A 24645-nucleotide genomic window follows, 5' to 3' on the forward strand; every position below is an offset into this window, starting at 1 on the left:
CGAATTAACACTTGGAAGAAACAATTTTTAAAATTATGTATTTATTGTTAATCTCTTACTAATTTTATTTTATAATTAAAAAAAATATTTGAATTAATTATGTTTTAATATTGGATTTAATTTGTAAGACTTTTTTAATTCTTTGAGATATTTTATTAAACATTTAAATTATCAAATCATTAAATTTAAAAATATATTGTCTTAACTTTGAATGCCTTCTAAATGTTAGTATGTTAGTTTTTGTAATTAAAAGTATTGTGAAATATTATATAAGTAAGAAAATTATAATCTAGTTGGCATATTCAATAAAGTGAACTCTTAATTTTATTTTTGAAATACTTTTACAATAATTTTGATAGTTTATATAATAATTGATTCTATTAAAAAAAATTATAATTATAATCAATAAGATAAATTTAAATATTTATATTATTATGTAATGTATAATAATTTATAAATATTTATTATTATCGTATAAAATGTTACAAAAAATATATACTATTCAATTAAAAAAATTAGTTATTATATTATAATTAATTACAATATTTTAAAAAAAAATTATAACAATAAATATATATTAAAAAATTAAATAAACATAATTTTGGCTTTAGGCTGCTCATTCCAGTGAGTCGTCCTGTTTTTGGAGAGCCACACACGTCAGCCACCCGCTAGCAGGTGAGTTCAGATTTGAGAACAACTTCCAATGTGTCAAACCAACATTTTTTTTATTTGAGAAGAACATACAAAATAGCACAAACAGACAAACAATTACAATTAAAAATTATTTTCCTTTTATAGAGTAATATTTTCTCTCCGTGTCTATTTGTATGTTGTCTTTATTAAAAATAATTTTCTTAATATTTGTTATTTTACAAAATCAATGCATAAATGATATTATTCTTCCTATTTTACCCTTGAGATTTATTAGTCTTGAAAATATGAATTTGACCAACATAGGAAAACTAACTAATTTACTCATGTTCATTGGTCAAATTAATTAATCAAAATAAATTAATTCATGTTCATTTAAGGTGCTTGGAGGCTAAAGGTGTCCCGATGATTTATATTAGGGCGATAAAGGACATGTACGGTGGAGCAAAGACTCGGGTTAGAACGGTTGGAGGAGACTCGGAACATTTTCCAGTTGAGATGGGGCTGCACCAAGGATCAGTCCTTAGCCCTTTTCTATTTGCTTTGGTGATGGATGAGTTGACGCGGTCTATTCAGGAGAAGGTCCCATGGTAAATGTTATTTGCGGATGACATAGTACTGATTGATGAGATGCGGGACAGAGTTAATGTGAGGTTAGAGGTGTGGAGACAAACACTGGAGTCCAAAGGGTTCAGGTTGAGTAGGACCAAAACAGAATATTTGGGGTGCAAATTCAGTTATGCGTTGGATGAGGCAGATGTGGAAGTGAGACTTGCCACACAGATCATTCCTAAGAAAGAAAGTTTTAAGTATCTTGGGTCTGTAATCCAAGGAAGTGGTGACATAGACGATGATGTCACACATCGCATTGGGGTTGCTTGGATGAAATGGAGGCTTGCCTCTGGAGTCTTGTGTGATAAGAAAATCCCGCCTAAACTTAAAGGTAAGTTCTACAGAGTGGTAGTTAGACCGGCCTTGTTGTATGGAGCGGAGTGTTGGCCAGTCAAGAACTCACATGTTCAGAAAATGCATGTTGCGGAGATGAGGATGTTGAGATGGATGTGTGGACATACTAGGAGTGATAGGATTAAGAATGAAGTTATCCGGGAGAAGGTGGGAGTGGCCTCTGTGGTGGACAAGCTGAGGGAAGCGAGACTGAGATGGTTTGGACATGTGAAGAGACGGGGCGCGGACGCCCCAGTGAGGAGGTGCGAGGGGCTGGTAGTAGAGGGTACGCGGAGGGGTAGAGGTAGGCCCAAGAAGTATTGGGGAGAGGTGATTAGACAGGACTTGGCCCAGCTACACATTACCGAGGACATGAAATTCTAGATAGAAAGGAGTGGAGGTCGCGTATTAAGGTTAAAGGTTAGTAGGGTTAACGTGTTGTCTTTCCTTTGCGAGGGTATGGGTTGTTAGCGTTTGTAGTAGTCCTAGCCTTGCACTTGCAGTTCTTGTCTGTGATACCTATAGCCTTATGTTGTTTACTGCATTTCACTTCTCACATCATTTTATTGATGTTAGTGTCTCCTTTGTTGATTATATACCATCTTTCTTATTGGATGTTATGTTTTATACACTGCTTTTACTTGGATTTGATGTACTTGAGCTGAGGGTCTTTCGGAAACAGCCTCTCTACCTTCACGAGGTAGTGGTAAGGTCTGCGTACACTCTATCCTCCCCAGACCCCACCTAGTGGGATTTCACTGGGTATATTGTTGTTGTTGATATAATGATAAGCTTACCTAAGTTTTTTAAGAGACGTAAAACTTAAAATGATGACAATTAAATAGGAATTGAGAGAGTACTTTCTAACAAAATTTTGAATAAGATTAAAATTTTCAAAGAAAATATCATATATTGCTTTTGCCTTTTCAAATTTGCTTGCTTTTTAAAAAATCTCATAAATTTGATATTAGTTATTCAAGTGAAATCATATAGGATTGGAAGTGTCAATTCTGCTACCGGATTACTTTGGAGCACCCCATTCTGAATAACATAAGTAGTCTTGGTTTATAACTTTTTAAAATACTATATTATTATTATATTAAATTAATTTAAAATAGATTGATATATAAAAGTTCAATTTCAATATTTTGCGATACGGTAAATCGGTGACAATAGTTTGGTCAACTTCAACTTATATATATTCATATGATAATAATTAGTATGACTTCGGCTTTTCTACAAATGTCTCAATTATATCAAAAAAATAAAATAAAGTATAAACTCTCTTTGTTAATTAACCACCCAAAAAGAACATTTGAATGAAGATAGAGTAGTCAAAGTTTCAACATCTAAATAACTAGTTAGTACTATTTTATATATTTGCTAATATTATATATATATGCGTGCGTGCATTTGTGAATTTTATAAGTAATTATATACTTCAATACATTATTCAACATTTTGATAATATTTTTCTTATAAATACTAAATATTATATCAAATATCAAACTTTTTAAAAACTGTATATCAAATATCATAAGATCTAAATTATGATACTTGAAATTTTGATCTTAATAAATAATTCAATATCTATCGTAGGACCCGTATAGTCTACTATCTTCTACTATCTTCAATCTAGTTTGCTTAAGAGTAAATCAAGCAAACATAGGTAATAGCTAAGCAATAGTGAAAGCAGTGATAAATAAATGGACTAGGATGTCAATGGACCTCGTGTCCCACTAGATATGTCTCTTAGTCATTCAATTTATTTTTAAATTCTTGGATATTTTATCTAATTTAAAAGGAAAATAAGGTAAATATATCCACAATTTTATGATTTAGAATTGATATGTCCCGTATTAATAAAATGATGTATATATATTCTTATTCTCTAACAAATAATGCATAAATATCCTTTCCGTTAACAAACTTATTTTTACTAAATTAAAAAAAAAGAGGGAAAATAGTCGGATAGTATAATGAAGGACAAAGTTAGCTAAAACACAAAAGTTGAAAATATTTTAACCCTTTCTGGAAAAAAATCCTAATATTATTTTTAAAATTTCAAAAATATCATGTGACTTAAAAAATCACCTTAACCATTTTTTACCCCTTTAGATCCTATCCAATTGGGAGAAAAATGATCCCTCTTTTATTCGGTCATCATTTTGTGGTCCTAATAAAAATCTTTTTTAATCGAATAAGCTAGCATCCTGTGTTTAAATCATTGGGATGAAGACTAAATAGAAGAGTGGTTGGACCAGATTAGAGGGGTATATCCCCTCCAAATCACAAAATTCGAGGGTATATTTTATTCCTGTCCCAAAATAATTTATGTGATGAGTGAAGCTAGTCTTGACAAAATCAAATTTAACATTTTTCTTGAGTTTCATATGGTTTACACAAATGGACAATTCAAGAGAATTGTTTACATTAGTTATAGCCAATGTCCATTAAAGAAAATGGGCTTCTTATATAATTGTACAAGTGATAAAAAAGAAGAGGAAAACTTACTAAATCCTACTAGTTTAGGAGTTAGTTATTTAAATATACTTTAGTTTATAATATTACGTATCTTATCATATTTTAATGTCTCTAGCTAGATACGTCTAGATACATGTATCTCGGATACATGTGGTCAAAATTAGGTGTAATTTGTTCTAGATACATTGTATCAAAGTGGATTCGCATGTATCTGAGATACATAACAAATCTCGCTCACCTCCCTCGCCTCTCTCCCATCTCGCTTGCCACTCTCCCATGTATTTGGTATCCCTGATACATGCGAATCACACCAGATATATGTGTATATGGTATTTGTAGTGCATGTATCTAGTGTGATTCGCATGTATCTGGATCTCCCCAATCTTGCTCGTCTCTCTATATTTTTGTGTATATGCACTACAGACTACAATAATTCATCTTCCTTAATGAATGATTTTAGACCAATTATTCAAATCTCGTCGATTCAGTCTAAAATGATTTGGAGAGAGATCTAGTTGTTGAAAATATCACCAAACATATTCATGAGGGAAATTATCGAAATACGTCAACTATCATTAGTTATAATTATAAAATAGATAAGAAACAAAAAATGTCACAAAATATTATGATCTCTTTCATGCACGATTGCCATGAGTTATATTTGAAAAACAAGTAGATCTAAGTTGAGTAAGTTGAGTAAGTAGAGCAGTAAGTTAAACTAATATCACAATTCACAAATCTTGGCCCCTATGGTGGGCGTCAAACTGTTTCACCAAAAAATAATACATTTAAATTTGTTATGAGATCAAACACAAACACTGATTAATCTTGAAGTCAGAGGTCCCTTTGTTATAAGCAACCACCTATATAAGGTGTTTTTTCCGCATATAATATACCCCACTAATATATTAGTTAGGAAAAGAATAAAAACTTCAATATCTTTTATTTAAAATATAAATAAACATATTATTAGCTTATAATATTCTTTTAGAAATAAAAACAAAAGCTTGTTTTATTTTATATGTTTATTTTTAGAGAAAAGACATAAAGTGACTATTGAAGTTGTTTCGAATTTTCAAAAAGACACCTTAACTTTGCGAGTGTCCTATTACCCCACAAAACTATCTAAATCCACAATAAATATACCTTTTTGATTAATTTTAACACCACTTGTGTCGTCACAAAATATGGGTTCGTGAAGGACCCTTGATACAACTTCAAACCAATGTAAAATTGCCATGTGGCACTCCCAATTTGACTTATTTTGAAAAAAAATATAAAACCCATGTATTAATTTTTTTTAAACTTTATTAGGAATAGTTTTTAATTTTTTCAATCTTTTTTCTCATCTTCCCTACCATCATTAACTTACCCATATTTCTTGAGCATCCATGGCTTCCTTCATTTTTTTTTTCGTTTTCTCTTTTTCCTTTTTGGTTTTTGTTTTTTTAAAAACTAATGTTATTGTGTTCATTCTTATTCTTTTTTTAAAAATAAAATAAAATTAGTTTAGTGATTTTTTTCCTCCTACAAATCAAGATTGGAAGTTGGGAGTAGTTAAACTATGGAAAACTCAATTTAGGAGTAAGAAGTTGGAGAAGGTGGTGATTTAAATGTCAGATTTGACTTGGTGATATTTTGAGTATTTAAATTTTGATTATTTGACGGTGTTTATTTTGATAAATAAATTAATTGATGGTAGTTTGACAAATAATTGATAGTGATGCCGCGAAATCTGCCCCGCCACAACGGGTTTGACGATTATTGCAGCGGGAAGGAAATGGCAGAAGAACATAGTTGAGGCGAAGAAAAAAGAGAAAAAGAAAAAAAGAAAAAAAAAAAAGAAAGGCAAAGAAATCAGATAAAAATATTTTTAAATTATTTTTAACACGTGACAAGTAACTATTAGTGCGTAACATACAAACATTTTTGTATAAGTGGTATTGGGTGAAAAATAGGGTATACATACTATTTTGAAGTTGTTCAATGGGGTAATAGGACACCCGCAAAGTTAGATGTCTTTTCAAAAATTTGAGACAACTTCAGTGGTGACTTTATGTCTTTTCTCTTATTTTTATAACTCTTTGACATACAAATCTCCATGCACTATTTGATTTTCCAAGAAGCTGAAGAACTTGTTTGTCCAGACTACTTTTTGGACCAACACACATAAAATTGTCCACAAGGCAAATGATTGAGTTTTTGCCAAAACCCAATGCAATTAAACATTAGGACATCAATCAAAACCTAAACCTAGGTCTACAACTAATATTCTTGGTCTTTTGTTTGATTTTTTATCTCAGAATTTTCCTTCATTTGATGGATATAGACATTTTAAGAAATTTTTCCCTCTTTGACCCTTTCAAACCTATTACTACTATAACAAGACAAAACATTTTGATTTTGATTTGATGGTTTAGATTGGATTAATTTCATTTATTCAAGGCACCTAGACAAGACTCTTGCAAGATCTAGGTTATATTCAAAATTATACGAAAGTTGTCGATCAAATTCCAACTTACATATATTCTACATTTTTACACTATATCCTTTTGATAAAGACTAGACCCTTTAACACGTTCAAACTAAACGAGGTTACAATATTCCTTTCGTCTCAATTTAAGTATCTTAGTTTGATTGAACATGTAGTTTAAAAATAAAAAGAGATTTTATAATTTTGCGATCCTATATTAATTAAAGATATGTGTAATGTATTGAAATATTTTTTAAATCTTATAATTTTGAACTTACATGTAGAATGTTTGGATTCTCAACTTGTTAAATATAGAAAAAAATATTGAGATAGGATAAAAAAAAAAGATAATTAAATTGAAACGGAGGAAATACTCGTTTAGGCTTAGGGGTAAGAAGTAGTATTATATCTTCTAAGTAATGATCAAAAGGTTTTTTTGGTCTTTATCAATACCGTGATCAATTGGAAGAGAAGAAAAAATAATTTTAAGATGACTCTTTTAAAGTGTTTGTTAAAAACAACTATGTCAATATTTAATCCTTATTTATTCTATTTGCTTTTTATATATGAATCTTAATTTGTTATTCATATCTTAACCATGTGCATTTGTTTTTTTTTTTTATGTCATTCAACCCCTTGGTAAGTTAAATAGATCTGTGTAACAAAGTTGTAATATCATTAAGTTTAATTTTTTATTAAAGAAATTATGCAAATTAAAGATGATATATGACTCACTAATTACATCCATTTACGCGTACCACCATTTTCCATCATTATCAATTAGTGTTTTAAAAGGCGGGGGAGTGAGGCGATGCATTTTATACCGTACAGGGCGAGGCATAAGTCCCGAGACACGGGGCGTAAGTCCCGAGACACGGGGCGTAAGTCCCGTGAATCTACGTGTTGGGTTTTGAAGGGTGATTAGGGCGTCATGCGGAAGCTTACAATTGCAAATAATATGATTGATAAATTAAATGACAAAAACTTATACTAAAAACTAATATTATTATATGAAAACTAATATAAAGAAAAAAATATTAAAACTGTTGAGAGATTAAATCTCCCCATAAACAAAACTACATTAAACGACTACATTGTGGATTCTATTGTGTTATGCTATGAGAATACAGAACTTCAATTTATAGATCTCCAAAAATATTCCTCTAAGGAAAGAATAAACCAAATATGGAAGAAAATTATTTTTCCTTTCAGAAAAAGTTCAAGTATTTATGGTAATACTTTGACTTTTCTTTAAGGAAATAAATAAACTTCAAATAAGGTAAGAAAATCAGGACAAAACCCTAACAAATCTCCCCTTTTGGCTTGAATTTTCTTGCATCATAATCTTGATCCTCTTTTTTTCACACAATCTTCATGTATCACTGCTGCTTACCATGATTTAAAAATTGATATGGGTTAAAATTGGAGCCCTGTGTTAAAAGTGATGAACAGGATTGAAAGTGGAGCTCATGCGTTTAAAGTAATATGCATGAGTTGAAAGTGGAGCTCATGCGTTAAAAGTAAGATGCATGAGTTAAAAGTGGAGCTCATGCGTTAAAAGTAAAGATACATGAGTTAAAAGTGGAGCCCGAGCATTAAAGTTTGCAGGGGTTGAAAGTTGGAGCCCATGCTATAAAATAAGCATGAGTTGAAAATTGATTTTGTTTAAAGGATGAAGCAGCAGGATATTGTTGAAAATATATTTGATTTTTTTTTCTCCACATGTAGTAGCAAAAAAATCTTCATTATCATCAAATTTGTTGCAAATTGATTTGAAACCACTTGAACCTGTCTTCAACCTCAGTCAAACATTAGATCATTGAACCATAGGACCGTCGGACCATGGGATCGTTGGACCATGTGCTTTGATACCACTTGTTGGGTTTTGAAGGGTGATTAGGGCGTCATGCGGAAGCTTACAATTGCAAATAATATGATTGATAAATTAAATGACAAAAACTTATACTAAAAACTAATATTATTATATGAAAAATAATATAAAGAAAAAATATTAAAACTGTTGAGAGATTAAATCTCCCCATACACAAAAACTCATTAAACGACTACATTGTGGATTCTATTGTGTTATGCTATGAGAATACAGAACTTCAATTTATAGATCTCCAAAATATTCCTCTAAGGAAAGAATAAACCAAATATGGAAGAAAATTATATTTTCCTTTCAGAAAAAGTTCAAGTATTTATGGTAATACTTTGACTTTTCTTTAAGGAAATAAATAAACTTCAAATAAGGAAAGAAAATCAGGGAAACCCTAACACTACGAGGCGTAGTTTCATGTATATTCAATTTTATAGTTTTATTACTAATAAAATAAGCAAAAGTAAACTTTTCAATGATTTATGATTTTTATTTGAGATAAGTATTAATAATCAATAATGAAGAAAAAATCTATTATAATTACTATTTGAGAAATATCATTACACCAATGATAAAAATGAGTATGATTTAAAGCAAAAAAGGTTCAAAAAATAAATTTAAAACGCATGATGTATATTTTTACCCCCACAATTACGTTTTTATGCTCGGGACTTACGCCTAAAATTTTAGGACTTACGCTTTATGAATCTACGTCTTTAATTTACGCCCCGGAGCGTTTTTGGTACACCCCACCCCGAGACTTGCTCTGGGACTCACCCCAAAAACATTTTTGAAAACATTGTTATCAACTATTGTCGGCATCGTTGCAATAGACCAATATCTACCATCACCCATAACGATTATCCTGAGTCACAATCGATATTATTAATCACTACAATTAGTCATTAACACACTAGTCTATCATTTTTTATCATCACCACCAACCACCATTACCACATAATAACTACATCAATCACTATAGACAACCATCATCATCTGTAACGACTATATATCGTCAATCACCAACATTAATATATCGTCAATAACCAATATTATTAGTCTTTTTTTTATGACAAGGAAAACCCGCAGTCGCTACTCTTTGAGTATACGCACAGGGTAAAGCCACCGCTCCTATGCAATATGCAATGACTTGTAAACCACACAGGAAAGGTAACCCGCACTAGGCAAGCTCGGTACGACGAGCTCAACCCAGACGGCAAACCCCTTGCTTTCGCTGGTAAGAAATTTCGAAATTAAGACCTCTTATATGGAAGTCTCAAGCCCAAACCACTGGACCACTCCGAAGGGTACCAACATTATTAGTCTTCACTATATAGTCCACCACAATTATCAGTCACCACCCCTAACTACCATCATCAACCACTACTATTAGTTGCCATCACCACAAGCTAATACTCACAACACCATTAGCCAATACCATTCTCAATCAACACCGACAACCACTACGCTAGTCATCACCACCACCAATCGTCGTATAATTTTAAAGACATTTTTTTATATTTAGATTTAGTTACCTAAATCTTATGAACATCTTAGATGAGTATTCAATTCAAAATATTTTAATCTTAATAAAAACTACTATAATTATTAAAACTTTGTTAATTAATTAGACAATGGAAAGGAAAAACCTAAGGATAAAAAAGTGTAACATAGGGGTAAGATGTTTTTTTATGTTTCATTTAACAAGCCAATAAAGCTAGTATCAAAGGACAAGATATTAATCAGTGGTTTGGCATTGTCAAATGCCCATAAAAAACCCTACTTTGCTGAGAAAATATAAAGTTTCTGGTCTACCAAACCTCTAATAGAAAATACCATTAATTATTTTCCTCTATATCTTCTTCTTCTTCTTAGCTCTTTATTCCAACTTATATTCAATTTCAAGAAGAAGAATAGGTGATCATGGGGAGAGGGAAAATAGAGATTAAGAGAATAGAAAACACAAACAACAGGCAAGTAACTTATTCAAAAAGAAGAAATGGTATAATCAAGAAAGCTAAAGAAATTACTGTTCTTTGTGAAGCTAAGGTTTCACTTATAATCTTTGCTAGTTCTGGCAAGATGCATGAATATTGTAGCCCTTCTACTACGTAAGTCATGTTTCCTTCAAATTATTCAAAATAAAAAACCTATTTTTTTATGATTCTTAGCTTGTTGAAATTATACTCTCTTTTTTTTGTTGATAATATTAAGGTTAAGTGATATGCTTGATGGTTATCAAAAAGCTTCTGGGAGGAGACTATGGGATGCTAAACATGAGGTATAATTAAATTGTACATGTTTTTTTTTGTTGCTAAAATTATGTTAAATGAGTTGAAACATGAAATTTAGGAGTAGATCTAGAAATAGGATGTTTGTGTAGCTTTGTAGATCCCTATTTTTACTGAATATTATGAATGCTTCTTTAAGGATGGATAATAAGGAGCAGAAATTATGTATGAGATGTTACATCTATCAATAGATCTGGAAAAAAAAAAAAACACAAAATCATCTGATCTCTCTTTTTTTCTTTTTTTTTTGGTTTTCTTTTTTAATGCAATTTCTTTGTACTGTTAGTCAACTTTTTGGTACATATAAATATAGTTTTTTTTTTTTAAAAAAAAAAAAGAAGAAAGAAATTTTGATTAGATTTGTTGGCACTTGAGTCGAAAACCGTCTCTCTACTTGAGATAGTGTAAGATCTGTGTACACTTTATTTTCTCTAAACTCCACTTGTGAGATTTCACTGGTATGTATATTCAAATTCTGATTGTATTTAGCAAAAAAATAACACAAAATCATCTGATCTGTCTCTTTTTTTTTTTTTTTTGGTTTTCTATTTTCTTTCTACCGTTACTCAATATTTTGGTAAATATAATTATAATTTTCTTTTTTTTAAAAATAATTTTTATTGTATCTTGCAAAATCAGTGATTTCCCGTTACAGTTTCACTACATGATGAAAGGGTAAAAAAGATACTTTTATAACAAGTTGAGCTTTGCATCATGCGAACTAATGGCTCGTTTGGTTTGAGGAATAAGGGATAATTAATCTTGAATTTTATTTTAGGATGAGTTTATTCCCATGTTTGATTTGGATAAATTGTGGGATGAGTTTGTACGTAGTGTTATTTTTATTTCACATTGAGGATGGAATAAAAATCCTTTGGTAATTAATCTCAAAATATTTATTCCACGCAATAACTTATTCTCAACCAAACGAGCCTTAAGTATGATATTTAAGTTAAGAAGGGTAAAAAGGCGGATCCATTATCCCCGAATTTCAAAAGCTATACGGTTTTACTCAAAGGTTGATATATTAATTTATTTTAGTCACGAAAAGAAGCAAGTTGAAAAATGGCACATGAGTTGCATATGTTTATATTTGTAACCTCTTGTTGAATCTTGAGTATAATTAATTTGCATTACCAATTTACTCTTTTGTGAATAAATGGAAACGCTTAATAATACAGAACTTGAGCAATGAAATTGATAGAATCAAGAAAGAGAATGACAGTATGCAAGTTAAGCTCAGGTAATTAATTTAATTTTCTCATTTAATTATATTATATTATTATTTTTATTTATGTACAAGAGTATGTGTTGTGTGCAGGCACCTTAAAGGAGAAGATATCAATCAACTGACCCACAAAGAGCTTATAATTATGGAAGAAGCCTTACAAAATGGACTTTCTAGTATCAGTGCCAAGCAGGTTAACTAATTAATTAATTTTCCCTAATTTTTATCAATAAGAATATCATGTCTTAATTAATTATACTTTGATTTTGATATCCTTTTTTTTCTTTTTGTTTTCATATTTACTCTTGGACAGTCTGAGATCTTGAGGATGGTCAGGAAAAATGTAAGTGTGCAAATAACGAATATACATGGTATAAATCTGTTTGTTTGGACTCTTCAAAAATGTCAAAGAATGCGTATTGAATTTGCCAAAAGTAATATATTTTTGGCGAATCCGACACGAATGTAACATCGAAAGTGTTAGAATCTGTGTAACTTAGATATAAGTTACTAATGTCTATTTATTTGTGGGAAATATATCAGGATCAAATTCTAGAGGAGGAACATAAGCAACTTCAATATGCTTTGGTAAGTCATCATTATAACATAACTTAATTAATTTGCCACATGTACATGCATGTACAAACATGACAAACTATCAACAGTAATTTTATTTATCACTATTATAATATATAATTCTTGTGCATCATGCATTCTCTCTTTCTGAATTAATTAATTGTGAAAACTCTTTTTCACCATATGACAATGTATATATATTATATATATATGTTATGTACATGCATGTGAAGAATTGAAGGTTTTCAATTTTCACACTGCTTATATAGTAAAAACAATTATACAATGTTTTTATATGTTACTCGAGAAAATAGCTAATAAATGACCTCAGTCTATTACCGAATTTTCAACTATACACAAATACTTCATGGAAGTTCTATTACCTCTAAACCTTTAAAAGTGGAATATATAAACCCCTTAAGTATTGAGTTGTGTGTATAGTTAGAAATTCAGATATTTTTTATATGTTACTACTTACTCCCTCAGCATCATATTAGTTGTCAAGTCTATTAAAACTCTAAAAGTACTTGTTTCAATATCTACTTGTTATTTTATAAAATCAATATAAAATTTGAATGTACATAATAACAAATTAAAAATAGATGTTTGCTTAACTATTTTGTCTCTTCAAATTGTATATTTTTGGATACTAAAGCACCAAAAGGAGATGGGAGCCATTGGTGGAAGTGGAAATATGAGAGGGATTCATGAAGAAGTGTATCATCAAAGAGAAAGGGATAATTATGAGTACCAGATGCCATTTGGCCTACGAGTTCAGCCAATGCAGCCAAATCTACATGAAAGAATGTAACATTATATTATTAATTAATTCCCACTTTAAATTAAGATCTCTAATAATTTTAATTTGGGTTTCTACTAGCTAGAAACACTAATTAATTAACTCTAGTTAGATGTAATGAGTACTAGCTAAGACTTTGTTTCATGTTGAAATTATTACCTGATAGTTGGACTGACTTAATTTTATGGGCTCTTCCCATGGTTTTAATTAAGTACTGAAATGTAGTGACATATTTATATATTATTCTACTTACCTATCTACTCAGTACATTTTTTCAATTTTATTTTGGTCTAGATGGATTCTGAAAACTAGAAGTGAATATACTTGTTTATATATCTAGGGTTTGTACTAGAATATCAACCTAGTTATTCCAGCGTCATGAACTTATATAATCTTTTCGTCCATTTTTACTTGTCCATGTTTAACTTAACACACTTATTAAAAAAATATACAAATGGAGGCTTAATTTTACTATATCAGCCCTATTAATTTTAAGTCATCAAAATATTGAAAAATGAATAGTAGTAATTAATAGCAAGGATAAAATGGACACAAAATGATAAATTATCTCTTAGTTTTCTAAGCTAGACAAGTAAAATTAGATAACTATTTTTATTCTATCGGACAATTAAAGATGGACGGAGGGAGTAAAGTTGTAATCTATATAGAGAGAGGGATACATCTTTAGTGTACTGAAGATTGAAGGGGTCCCCCTATAGTCAGTAAGGCTTTCTTGATTATGTTGCTACAACATCTATTTTTTCTTTAGAATACACATGTCTGAAAATAAGTTGAGTGACAAACTGTAAATTAGAGTGATGCTTGTAACAATTAGTGAGTATAACAAAAAAAAAATTAAATGAAAAATTGTTCAAATTTCCAAATCTTTGACTTGATAATGAGTAAATTAAAGTATTTGTTGGCTGTTGCGAAAAACTAAAACAAAAGAGGTGAGTGTAGATATTTTCAAATTGCAAGAAATATTAGTGTTACAAAGACAACGTTTTTTGCATCCCTTAATATTTTGTGTTTGTCTTGTAAGTTGTAATGTAATTGTAGCTTTGTATTTCGAATATTGATTTAATTTTTTATATATATAAATTTTTATTAGTATGTGTATATATGAAATAGCCTGAAAGTCGTGTAAAAGGTTGGTAACTAATTATTATTATAAGCAAGTAAAATTAGAGTAATAAAAAGTTCAAGAGCAACAAATTAAAGTAAACAAAATGAGGGGATAGAGGAAAGAAGGAGAAATAAAATACTTTTAAAGTTTGAACTTTTTAAAAATAAGGTACAATATGAATTGAGAAATAGCGAAAAATAAAATTACGAACAAGAGCAACAAATTAAAGTAAACAAAATGAGGGGATAGAGGAAAGAAGGAGAAATAAAATACTTTTAAAGTTTGAACTTTTTAAAAATAAGGTACAATATGAATTGAGAAATAGCGAAAAATAAAATTACGAAATATGGAATTTGAAAAGTCACGTTTATAAGTGAATTTTGTTCCTCATTAGTGAGGGAGGAAATTTTATATGCTTATAAACATAAGCACATATTTTAGTTCTTAAAGAGTTGAGAAGAAAGTCTCCTCTTGCACCATCATTATCACTTTGCTCGGATTTGGATTTCACTAAATGACTTTGATTGATAAAAATTTTGGACCAACTTTTTTTTTATTTTTGTTAATTAATTTCTTTTTCCTATTATTATTATTATTTCACATGAGTGATTTGTTGAATTCATTGAAGTTCTACAATATCAAAACCTATTTAATCTGTTTAAAGCATATATAATTTATTTTAACTATATAGATCACAAATAACGCTCTTAAAAAGTATTATCTTCGTACTGATATACTGTTAATAGTACCTATTAAATATTAAGAAAATAAAAAATATCATAAAAGCTACCAATAATTTTCATATAAGAATATTTGAAATTTGGATTTGGTTTAAAATTTAAAAAGAAACTATAGGGAGTTTTTTTTTCAAGCGGTTTCCAAAATCTGGATTTTTGGGAATATTTTGCGGACACGTTTTCCAAAATTAAAGACATTTTTTAAAACAAAGCAAGTAATGGGTTTTGAGCTTTGGAATTGAGTATTCCTTCCGTTCACTTTGACTTGTCACATTTTGAGCCGGAAGGAGCTCTTTTTGTATTGAAAGTGTTTTCAAATAGCAATCCATCGCTGACACACCTAAAAAATAATTACTGATATAAGTATTTTACCAAACTATTTCTTCTATCCCTAATTACTTATCAAATTATCTTTTTTTTATTTGTCCATTTTGATAAATCAAGAATTAATCAAAAAAAAATTCCTATTGTACTTTCGATTAATTACTTTGAAAAAAGGTAGAACTTCTTAAAAATCTTAAATTTTTAATTCATCCACTTCATAATTAATAGGGGTTAAATGATAAACTCGCTATGTCAATTATTATTTTCTTAATATGTGTGTCAATTCAAAAGTAGACAAATAATTAGGGATAGAGAGAGTATCTCCTATTAAATGATGTCTTAAAAAATGAATTTGGAAAATAAATATTTAATGTTGAGAATAAAACATGGAAAAAAATTATTTTCTTTTTTTGATATGTCAAAAGTGACAAGTAAAACTAAAATCTATTTTAAGAATAAGTGACAAGTAAAAGTGAACGGAGTGGGGAAGTATTTTATCAAATCTTCTAACAACCATTAAGAAATTACTTCCTCTGTTTCTATTTATATGTGACCATTTCAGATTTCACGTTCTTTAAAAAACTATTGTCTCCGTCCACTTCTACTTGTTACTTATTCCTAAAATAGATTTTCATTTTTACTTGTCACTTTTGACATGTCAAGAAAATAAAACTACTACTATATTTTTCTATGTTACCCTTAACATTGAATACTCTTTCTCCAAATCATTTTCCAAGATTCAATATAGTACTAAACATCATTTAATAGGGGATAGTTTGGTAGTAAAATACTTATATCAATAATTATTTTTTTAAGGGAAATGGGTATCAACTTTATCATTTAGAGCTGATATATCCATCGTTCTGAAAATGGCTCATATATACTCTTATTATTATACAAACAACTCACATATACCCTTTTTCCTTTAATTGAAGTTAAAAAAAAATAATATTTGAATTATTAGTTTTATTTTTAAAAAATCAATGGAGGGGTCTCAAACGATTATTTTTTTACTTTTTTAATTCAACAGTTAATTTGAATTTATTATATTGATGGTCAAATTTATTCTTTTCACTTATTTTCTTATAAAATTTATCATAGATGTCCTAGAAAAATTTACATATATAAAAACTAAACTACAATATAGTTGCAAAAAATATATATCTTATTTTACACCAAAGAATGAAAGAAAATAAATGAAATAAGAATAAGAAAGTCAAATAAGAATAATCAGAAGCCAAAAAATAATTTATGTGTGAACAAAGATTAAATACATGATTTTTTGAAATATTAAAAATCAAAAAATTAATTTATAGTTAATTTTATCACTTTTATAACGCTAGGGGTATATGTGAGCCATTTTTTTTGTAACGGTAAGGGGTATATGTGAGCCAATTTTGTTATGGTAGGGGCATATGTGAGCCACTTATGTAACAATAGTATATCAACTCTAAATTGCAAAGTTAAGTGTTATATCAGACCCATTTCCTTTTTTAATGGGTGTGTCAAGTCAAACAATGACAAATAAAAGTGAACGGAGGGAGTATGTAAGTTTATCATTATACTGTATCTTTATTTAGTGTTCTCTTGAAGTCAAGTTTTCAATAAGTGAACATAAATTAATTTATTTTGATTAATTAGATTGACCAATGAACATGAATTAATCATTTAGTTTTCCTATGTTAGTCAAACTCATACTTTTAAGGCTAACAACTCTCAAGGGTAAAGTAGAAAGAATAATGTTATTTATGTATTGGTTTTGTGAAAAGACAAATACTTTATTAAGAAACATCTATTCTTAGTAAGAACGACGTATAAATAAAAATGCCGGAAGTACTATCCAATCACCCAAATTAAACCTTTTGGTCTTCTAGAATTTAGAGAATGAAGAGTGGCCCTGTAGTTATATAATTTTTTTAAAATGACTACTATTAAGTTAGTATTTTAAAACAAATAAATCCATATATAAAATGACATACTGAGGGAGATATTGAATAAAAAAGATAAAAAATAACTAATGACAATTTTTTTGAAATATATTTTGTTTTATAAATATTTCTTCCTTGTTTCAAGTTTGTATTTTAACACTCTAATATAATACTACTACACATAACCAATTATACTTTATTTTATGTTTTTTTCTTTTCACTGCTTGTGCTCTTTTTATTGAAACAGATTTATGCACTCTAAGAGTTTGTGAACTTGAAAATAATCTTAATTATATATTTTATATGATGAATTTGGAAAAAATTATTTTTTCAATTAAGTATTTTGAAGATTTAATTATATTTATTCTTTTTTTTTTTTGCCTGTTGACCTAATTCACGAGGAATTTTTTTTTCCAAGTAATTAAGATTTTAATTGATTTTAGAATTGTATACACTTTTACATGTTCAAATAATGAAGAATGTAGGAAGAAAAAATTAATTAAATTCAAAATAGGGTCTAAGCAAAGTGGGATTAAATAGGGATAAGCTAAGCAAAACAAAATTAAATTCAAATAGGATAGATAGTCAAAAGAGAAAAACTTTAGCAGGGAATGACTTCGTTTTCATTTTCTCATAGATTTTAATGTTAAAATTTAAATTATTAAAGTTGTGATTTTTGAAATTTAGAATTGTATTTCAATATGTATCTTACTTAATTATTGTTTTTTAAATAATTTTTTATGAGTAATAAATCTCAAAAATCCAAAAAGTAATTTAATTCAGTTTTTGAAAACTTAAAATATTTAATTTTTAATCAAATTTATGACCATATAAATATTTATACATAGACAATTTTTTAAAATTTAGTACATAATTTATAGTTAAATGTTAATTTAATCTGTCCCGCTTCATTATCATTCCATTTTAAAGATTGTAAATCAAACAATGACTTTGGGTCAAAGCTGAGAGTACATTCCATTATTAAACTCAGAAAAGAAAATAAGCAGGGTGTGTTTGGTAGGTAGGAAAATATTTTTCAATGTTTCTTTATGTTTGAATTGATTAAAAAATATTAATTTTTTTTCTAAAAAATTGACTTATCTAATGAAATTAAAGAAAACAAGTTACATAAATTTCATTTTAAATTTATTGTCATTTCTCACCTACCCAATCCCCCATCCTTTGATCATCCCACCCCTGCTAGTCTCCAACTCCACTCTTTATTCCATTTCGCTAAATAACATATAAATATTTTTAAAATATATTTTTTACTTTCTAATAAAATATTAAGAATAAATAAAAAATCCACTTTTTTGATATTTTTTTTTTATGAAAAATATTTTCACTATACCAAACACACCTTTAAATCAAAACCTTTTCTGGCTACCGGTCAAAACTAAAACAAAAAAAGGAAAAAAACAAAAAAGTGGCGAAGATATTACTATCCCCTAAATATGCCATGTGTCATTGAATCACCCATATGCTAAAAGAAGTACAAACAGAAAAATCATTGTAGTACTAAAAAAGTCCATATGTTGCTTTTATACATTTTTTCTTTCATCTCTATTCGATATCTATATAATATTTCTAAATACGAATTTACATATTTCTTTCATCTGTATTCAATATTCACATTATAATATATCTAAATACGAATTTGCATGTACATACATTGTTAATGATAACACTTTCAATAGGTAATTTTTATATTTTTAAGAGTTAAACTTCAAAATTTATAATTGAAAATAAAAAAACTTTAAATAATTCTTCATCACGATACATTTATTACTTTAATTTTACAAAAAAACAAAGTTAAGAGTAACTTATTACAAATTAATTTCACATTTGCTATTCCAAAAAGATATTAAATTATTGATTACTCTTTATAGGAGAAAAACACAATTTTATCAAGTATATATTATGATTAAAATTATCGTGTTCAATGTATTTCAATTTCAAATAAAAAAAATCAAAAGGAGTAATATGTTAAAGTTTTACTAGTTATTGTTATCAGTGCATGAATGTATTACTAATTCGTCTTTGTCTTTTGATATTTTAAAATATTTTAGACTATAAAAGTATATTAGAATGTATCATTTTATAGGAGTAGTAATTTTTAATTATCTGAATTTTATATTTTTAAAACATATAAAAGTAATAAGGTTGACTTCGTGTTTCGGAAAATAATTACTCAGTATTTAGAGCCCAATATTAATAATAGTCGGATAAAACAAAATAAAATAGAAAAAGGTGAAGAAAAGCTGAAATGAGTTCCGCCGGAGCCATTTCTCTCTTTCGCCAACTCTTAAAAACCGTTTGCTGACCCAAAGTGATTCCTCTTTCTCTCTCTAGAAAACGCCACAATAAATATCCATTCTCTCTCTAAAAACCTAGAGAGATACTTCTATGTTTATTTGCTGAAATTGGCCTTCTTACTGTTCCTCAACAGCTTCTTCAATTTCACCAGGTATGATCTTTATTGTTGATTCTTCCTTTTTCTGTATTTTTTTTTTGATTTTGTGGCAGTTAGGTATATGTATGTATCTGCATTGGTGTTGGCGCTTTGATTTTAGGGATTTTGATGTTAGCTGCCTAGGGTTTGCTTTTATTGCTGTATCTACTCTTTCGCTTTCGGGATTTTCTGGGGAAAAAACGGGGATGTGTTACTTTTCAGTTTTCCCTGTACATACGAGTTGTTATCTGTGCCGGCATTAAGCTTCCGTTTACTAAAACTAAACATTTTTTTTGTTTTTCCGGCGTTCGGTTATCAAGCTCAATGTAGTAAGTGATCATGTCAACTTTAATGGGCTTGGTGATCACCCTCTAGTCCGTAGAGGCGGTGAGTAACTCTGCCGCCACGGGTTATGCAGATTGGAGAACACCTAGCTTAGTTGACTCTGCTAGGTCTTAGTCCCAGCTAGGCACAAAAAATAAGTGTAGGACAAATTTTTTATTAAAATTGAAGTTGTATATATGTGCTTGTGCAAGATGTTTCAACAGTATTTTTAGGTCGGGTGGGTGTTGGAAAGTGTTGGGCGCATTATTTTAATTAATATTTAGCAGATCTGTAAGTATTGGGTTATGCACTGTTTAATTGCTGAAGCTTCCTTTAGCATGTGTATGCACCGGGTTCTCTGTTAATTTTAAAATATTTCATTAATGTTCCACCAAGATAGTGATACATTACCAAAGTACGCTGTTACATCAGACTCCACGAGATTTAATCATTACATGATACAGGAAGCATACTTTCTGGACCAAAAGAATAAGTGGAGAAACGAAAGCAATTAGCTTTTCACTAGGGAGTTTTTGTATCCTAAAAGATTCTCTTTTTTCTTTCTCCTAATCAGTCGAAAACTAAAAGATGAGCAATCTTCCACAACTCTTCTCTTTCTACATCCAACTGCTTGTCATCAAACTCACCTCATGGAGTAGACTAGAACCATAACTCTATTGCAAACATGCAATGTAGTAGTAGGTGATTGACTTGCCCTCAAGGGTGAGGCCTAGTGGTGGAATGGAATGATCACCTACTACCATTTAAGAAAGAAAACAGAATAGCTCACTCTTCCTTCTCATACCTGGTAACTTGATTATATCCTTGACATCATAGCTATGTTTTGTGACATCTTTATTGTTTATGGTGGTGGGTTTCTTGTCCATATTATAGCATCCCCCCCCTTAATTTGGTGGGAATTTCTCTCTATTTACAATTCCCATCATTTCTGTGTGTATGATTACTTCAAGACTTGTTTGATGAAGATTATGAATGCTTTTCTAATTAATATAACTATCATTTGCTCTTACAGATCACTTCAGTGAATTTCTGATGCAAGCATATCTTTGCATGGCAGTTAGTTCTTGACTTGTACTGGTATAAGGAGGAATTATCATTGGGGCCTATGCTTTCTTTGAACATTGCTGTAAAACTGTTGTTATGCTTTCCCAGATATCAACAGCAGACAATGTCTGCGATTTTGGGCAGAGTACATATGCCATGGATCCCAATTGCACAACTGAAAACTTATCTGTCTCTTTGCAATCACCTCAACCCTTTGAGATAAGATCTGCTGATGTGTCTCAGAGAGCGGTCACACTTGATGTTTCAGGGACTGATGTTCTGGAGAATGTTTCTGACTCAATTAGCATAACTGAGTTGTCACAAAAGGAGGATGATAAAGGCAAAGATACTGTAGAAACTGATAATGCTTCTGAAAGTGAATGCCCTGACAATGCATGCATTGCTCCTCGGAGAAGGAGTGGGCGCAACAGCAAGTTAAGCCAGAGTTTGGCTACAGTACCAGCAAGAAATGGCAGGAGAATAGCCATTAAAAAAACATCCATAGATCTTAGTTCTTTGCAGATTACAAGAAAGAGGAGAAGCTATTTCAGTAAACAAGCTCGTACTTCGGTCTGGGGTTTGTTAGAAAATACGGTGCAATATTTAGAACGTAATGTCAGGCTTGAGATAGCTTCGGGGAAGCAGAAAAATTTAAGAATAGCAAAAAAAGGTGGTAGCGGAAATAAGAAACACGGTAAGAAGCAGATCGATCGAAAGTCACGGAAATCAAAGGGTAAAAGCTCCATTCCAACTGGCCCGATTTCCTTGAAGGTGAAATTCGGTTCACATTGTCTGATGGATGTTATTCCTCTTATTGATAATGATACTAACAAAAACTGTAATGCTAGAGAAGAATTGAAAGAAATGCCCAAAATTGCCAGCGAAGTTGATGATAGGTTTGGAGAGGAGGTGCTAAGTGTGCAGTTCCATGGTTGCAATGGAAATTTGGATAATGACTATGTTTCTTTATCAGAAGGATGCCAACCTGAAAAAAGCGCAGTTCAAGATCTAGCTGATAAGACTTTAGTTTGTCATGTTGAGTCACCTTCCCAGGATGGAAGATCGATCAATAACAGGTTCTCGGATCCTGGAACTTCACCTGATTCAGAAGTCATCAACCTAATTCCTGATACTCCAATCGATGTTCCAGAAGAGTTTCATGATTTGACTTTGTCTAAGCCATGTGCTGTTCCTGTGGATGCTCCAATTTTGAGGATGCATGAGAAGAGCTGTAAAAAAGGAAGGAAAAAAGAGAGGCTCCCAAAGATTTCCAATTCTGGGGTGAAAGATTTGCCTAGTCCAGAAAGTATGAGCAATGCAGAAGTATTTGGGAATCTCATGCACGGAGAAAAACAAAGGGATGGTTTGTCTTGTTCCGATACTTCTGTTTTAACTACAGCTGGAAATGGGACGGGCAACATGTTCAGCACTGTGATATTTTCAGGAGAACTGCTTCGTTGTTCAGGAGTGTCAAGCTTGGGAATCTCGTGTGCTTCCTCAAATCCTGAAAGTGATCCAGAGGGAAATCATTGTTCCAGTGTTGGCACTGAGTCTCCAGAGTCAGGGTTGTCAGAGAAATTGGTATCCTCTCCTGATGAGCAAAATGTGTCTAAAGAGGGGAGACCGAAGGAATCAGGAAAGTGCAGGCCAGAAGTCCCAAATTTGTCAAAAGGAAGAGGTAGTAAAAAGAAGGGGAACAAAGAAAAGGAAGACATCATGCATGACGTGAAGCACAAAAGTGACCCTGTTGAGTGTTTAGGTGAAGTGAGACAGCACTCAGGAACAGGTATTGTCAGATGATTCGGTAATAATAAAATTGAGCTTTTAAAGTTCAATTTATGTAAGCTAACCTTGGTACATTGTAGTATTCAGTGACTATATTAACTAATGTTGTAGAGAATGGAATAGCATCTGAGCTTGGACAAGTTGTCTTTGAAAAGAGAAGTTTAGATGGAGGCATTTCAAACATGGAGATTCTGCAGAGTGAGATAGGTGAGCGTCTCTTGTCACCAAGAAATGCTTGGGTGCAGTGTGATGATTGCCTCAAATGGAGGCGTATACCTTCCTTGCTTGCTGATCAAATTGAAGAAACAAACTGCAGATGGTATGTGATATATGCTCACCTAATCTCCAGATCACAGATGTGCCAATAGTATACTCTTCTGTTTCCAGTTAGTTTTTTCTTGGTGGACTATGGCTAGATCACACTTCCCAATTATGTGTCATGTGTGCGCTCACTCGCATATGTTTGTTATGTGTCTATGCATGCGTTATATTTCCCTGCTGTAATTCAAAAACTAGTAAGATCCATTCCCTAGCTTCTGTGGAGCACCATAAAAGTCAGCCTTCCTTTGTGTGATTAGATGCTATGGTGATTCTATATGTTCTAGACTTATGCATGCTTAGATTGAAAAAGTCAATTAGATTTTTATTGGTATAGGCACTATATCTCCTATATGTTAGTCTTTGTATTTTCTGTAAATTTGTGGGGTTTACTTAGAGGTCGCTTCTCGCTTAAAGCTGTAGGAGCCTTGTTGTATATCTGCTCTTTTCATTGTAAAAGCACTGTTACAGTGATACTTCTTTATTTCCATTTTTTTGGAGAATGGTAACTTTTCAACTGTATATCCACAGGTATACTACATCAGAATTGTAATCCCCCTCCAAAAGTATTACAACTTACCACTAGAGTTTCTGTTTGTACTCTTCTTTAAACAAATAATCTAAAACATCAAAATATCTTCTGTTTGTGCTAGCACTTCCTATTTACACCAAAAATAATAAAGAGCTAAACAATTAACATCATTTTATTCTTACACAAGTTGTAAGGATTCAATCCATTAACGTAAACAATTACACCATTTTATTCTTGATGAAGGGGCATTGCACTCACTCACTTGTTTAAGCTACTGCCGAGAGAATTTGCCTCACATGTAAAGTTTAGCTTGTAGAGAATATAGATCATTGTAACTGGTGACATGCTATATTACTGAAAACAAAATCCTGAGGTGCATGCTTATCAAACTGTTTTTGGCCAAATAGGCAACTTATTGTGTCTCTCTTACTTTCCTTTCTTTTGTTCTTTTACTTATTCTTTTTGATAAGCTAATGTTATTTTATTAATATTGGAAAATTTTCCCTTCTCTTGTTTATTGACTTATAAAAACTTATCATTTGAGTGCATCCAAAATTCTTCTGTATTGCTGGCTGTTTGCTGTCGGAACACTGAGGTGATGGTTTCATATTGCTTCTGCAGAATTAAGTGAATCTGTTAAAACTAAGCATCAGATGACTATTAGCTCCTTTAGTCAGGGTAATAAGCAATTTCTCAGAAGGGGTGGGGGGGTGGGGTGGGGTGGGGGG

General features: G+C 30.5%; 2 protein-coding genes across 2 annotated transcripts in view; both read left to right on the forward strand.

Annotated features, from left to right (window-relative positions):
- Positions 1-10188: 10188 nt before the first annotated feature.
- Positions 10189-13511, forward strand: LOC102595522 (floral homeotic protein PMADS 2). Its single transcript, XM_006365874.2, has 7 exons — positions 10189-10543; positions 10647-10713; positions 11905-11966; positions 12045-12144; positions 12265-12294; positions 12495-12539; positions 13183-13511. The coding sequence occupies exons 1-7, from the start codon at positions 10356-10358 to the stop codon at positions 13336-13338; spliced, it is 648 nt and encodes a 215-aa protein (XP_006365936.1). The 5' UTR covers positions 10189-10355; the 3' UTR covers positions 13339-13511.
- A 6179-nt stretch (positions 13512-19690) lies between these two features.
- LOC102595858 (histone-lysine N-methyltransferase ASHH2-like) overlaps positions 19691-24645 on the forward strand; it is a 34731-nt gene continuing 29776 nt past the window's right edge. Inside the window, exons 1-3 of the mRNA XM_006365875.2 lie at positions 19691-19908; positions 21251-23068; positions 23179-23386. Of these exons, the coding sequence (XP_006365937.1) occupies positions 21379-23068; positions 23179-23386 (1898 nt within the window). The 5' untranslated portion in view covers positions 19691-19908; positions 21251-21378. The remainder of the gene's footprint in view (positions 19909-21250; positions 23069-23178; positions 23387-24645) is intronic.

Source organism: Solanum tuberosum, unplaced genomic scaffold (genome assembly GCF_000226075.1).
Source record: "Solanum tuberosum cultivar DM 1-3 516 R44 unplaced genomic scaffold, SolTub_3.0 scf00579, whole genome shotgun sequence".
NCBI classification, from domain to species: domain Eukaryota; kingdom Viridiplantae; phylum Streptophyta; class Magnoliopsida; order Solanales; family Solanaceae; genus Solanum; species Solanum tuberosum.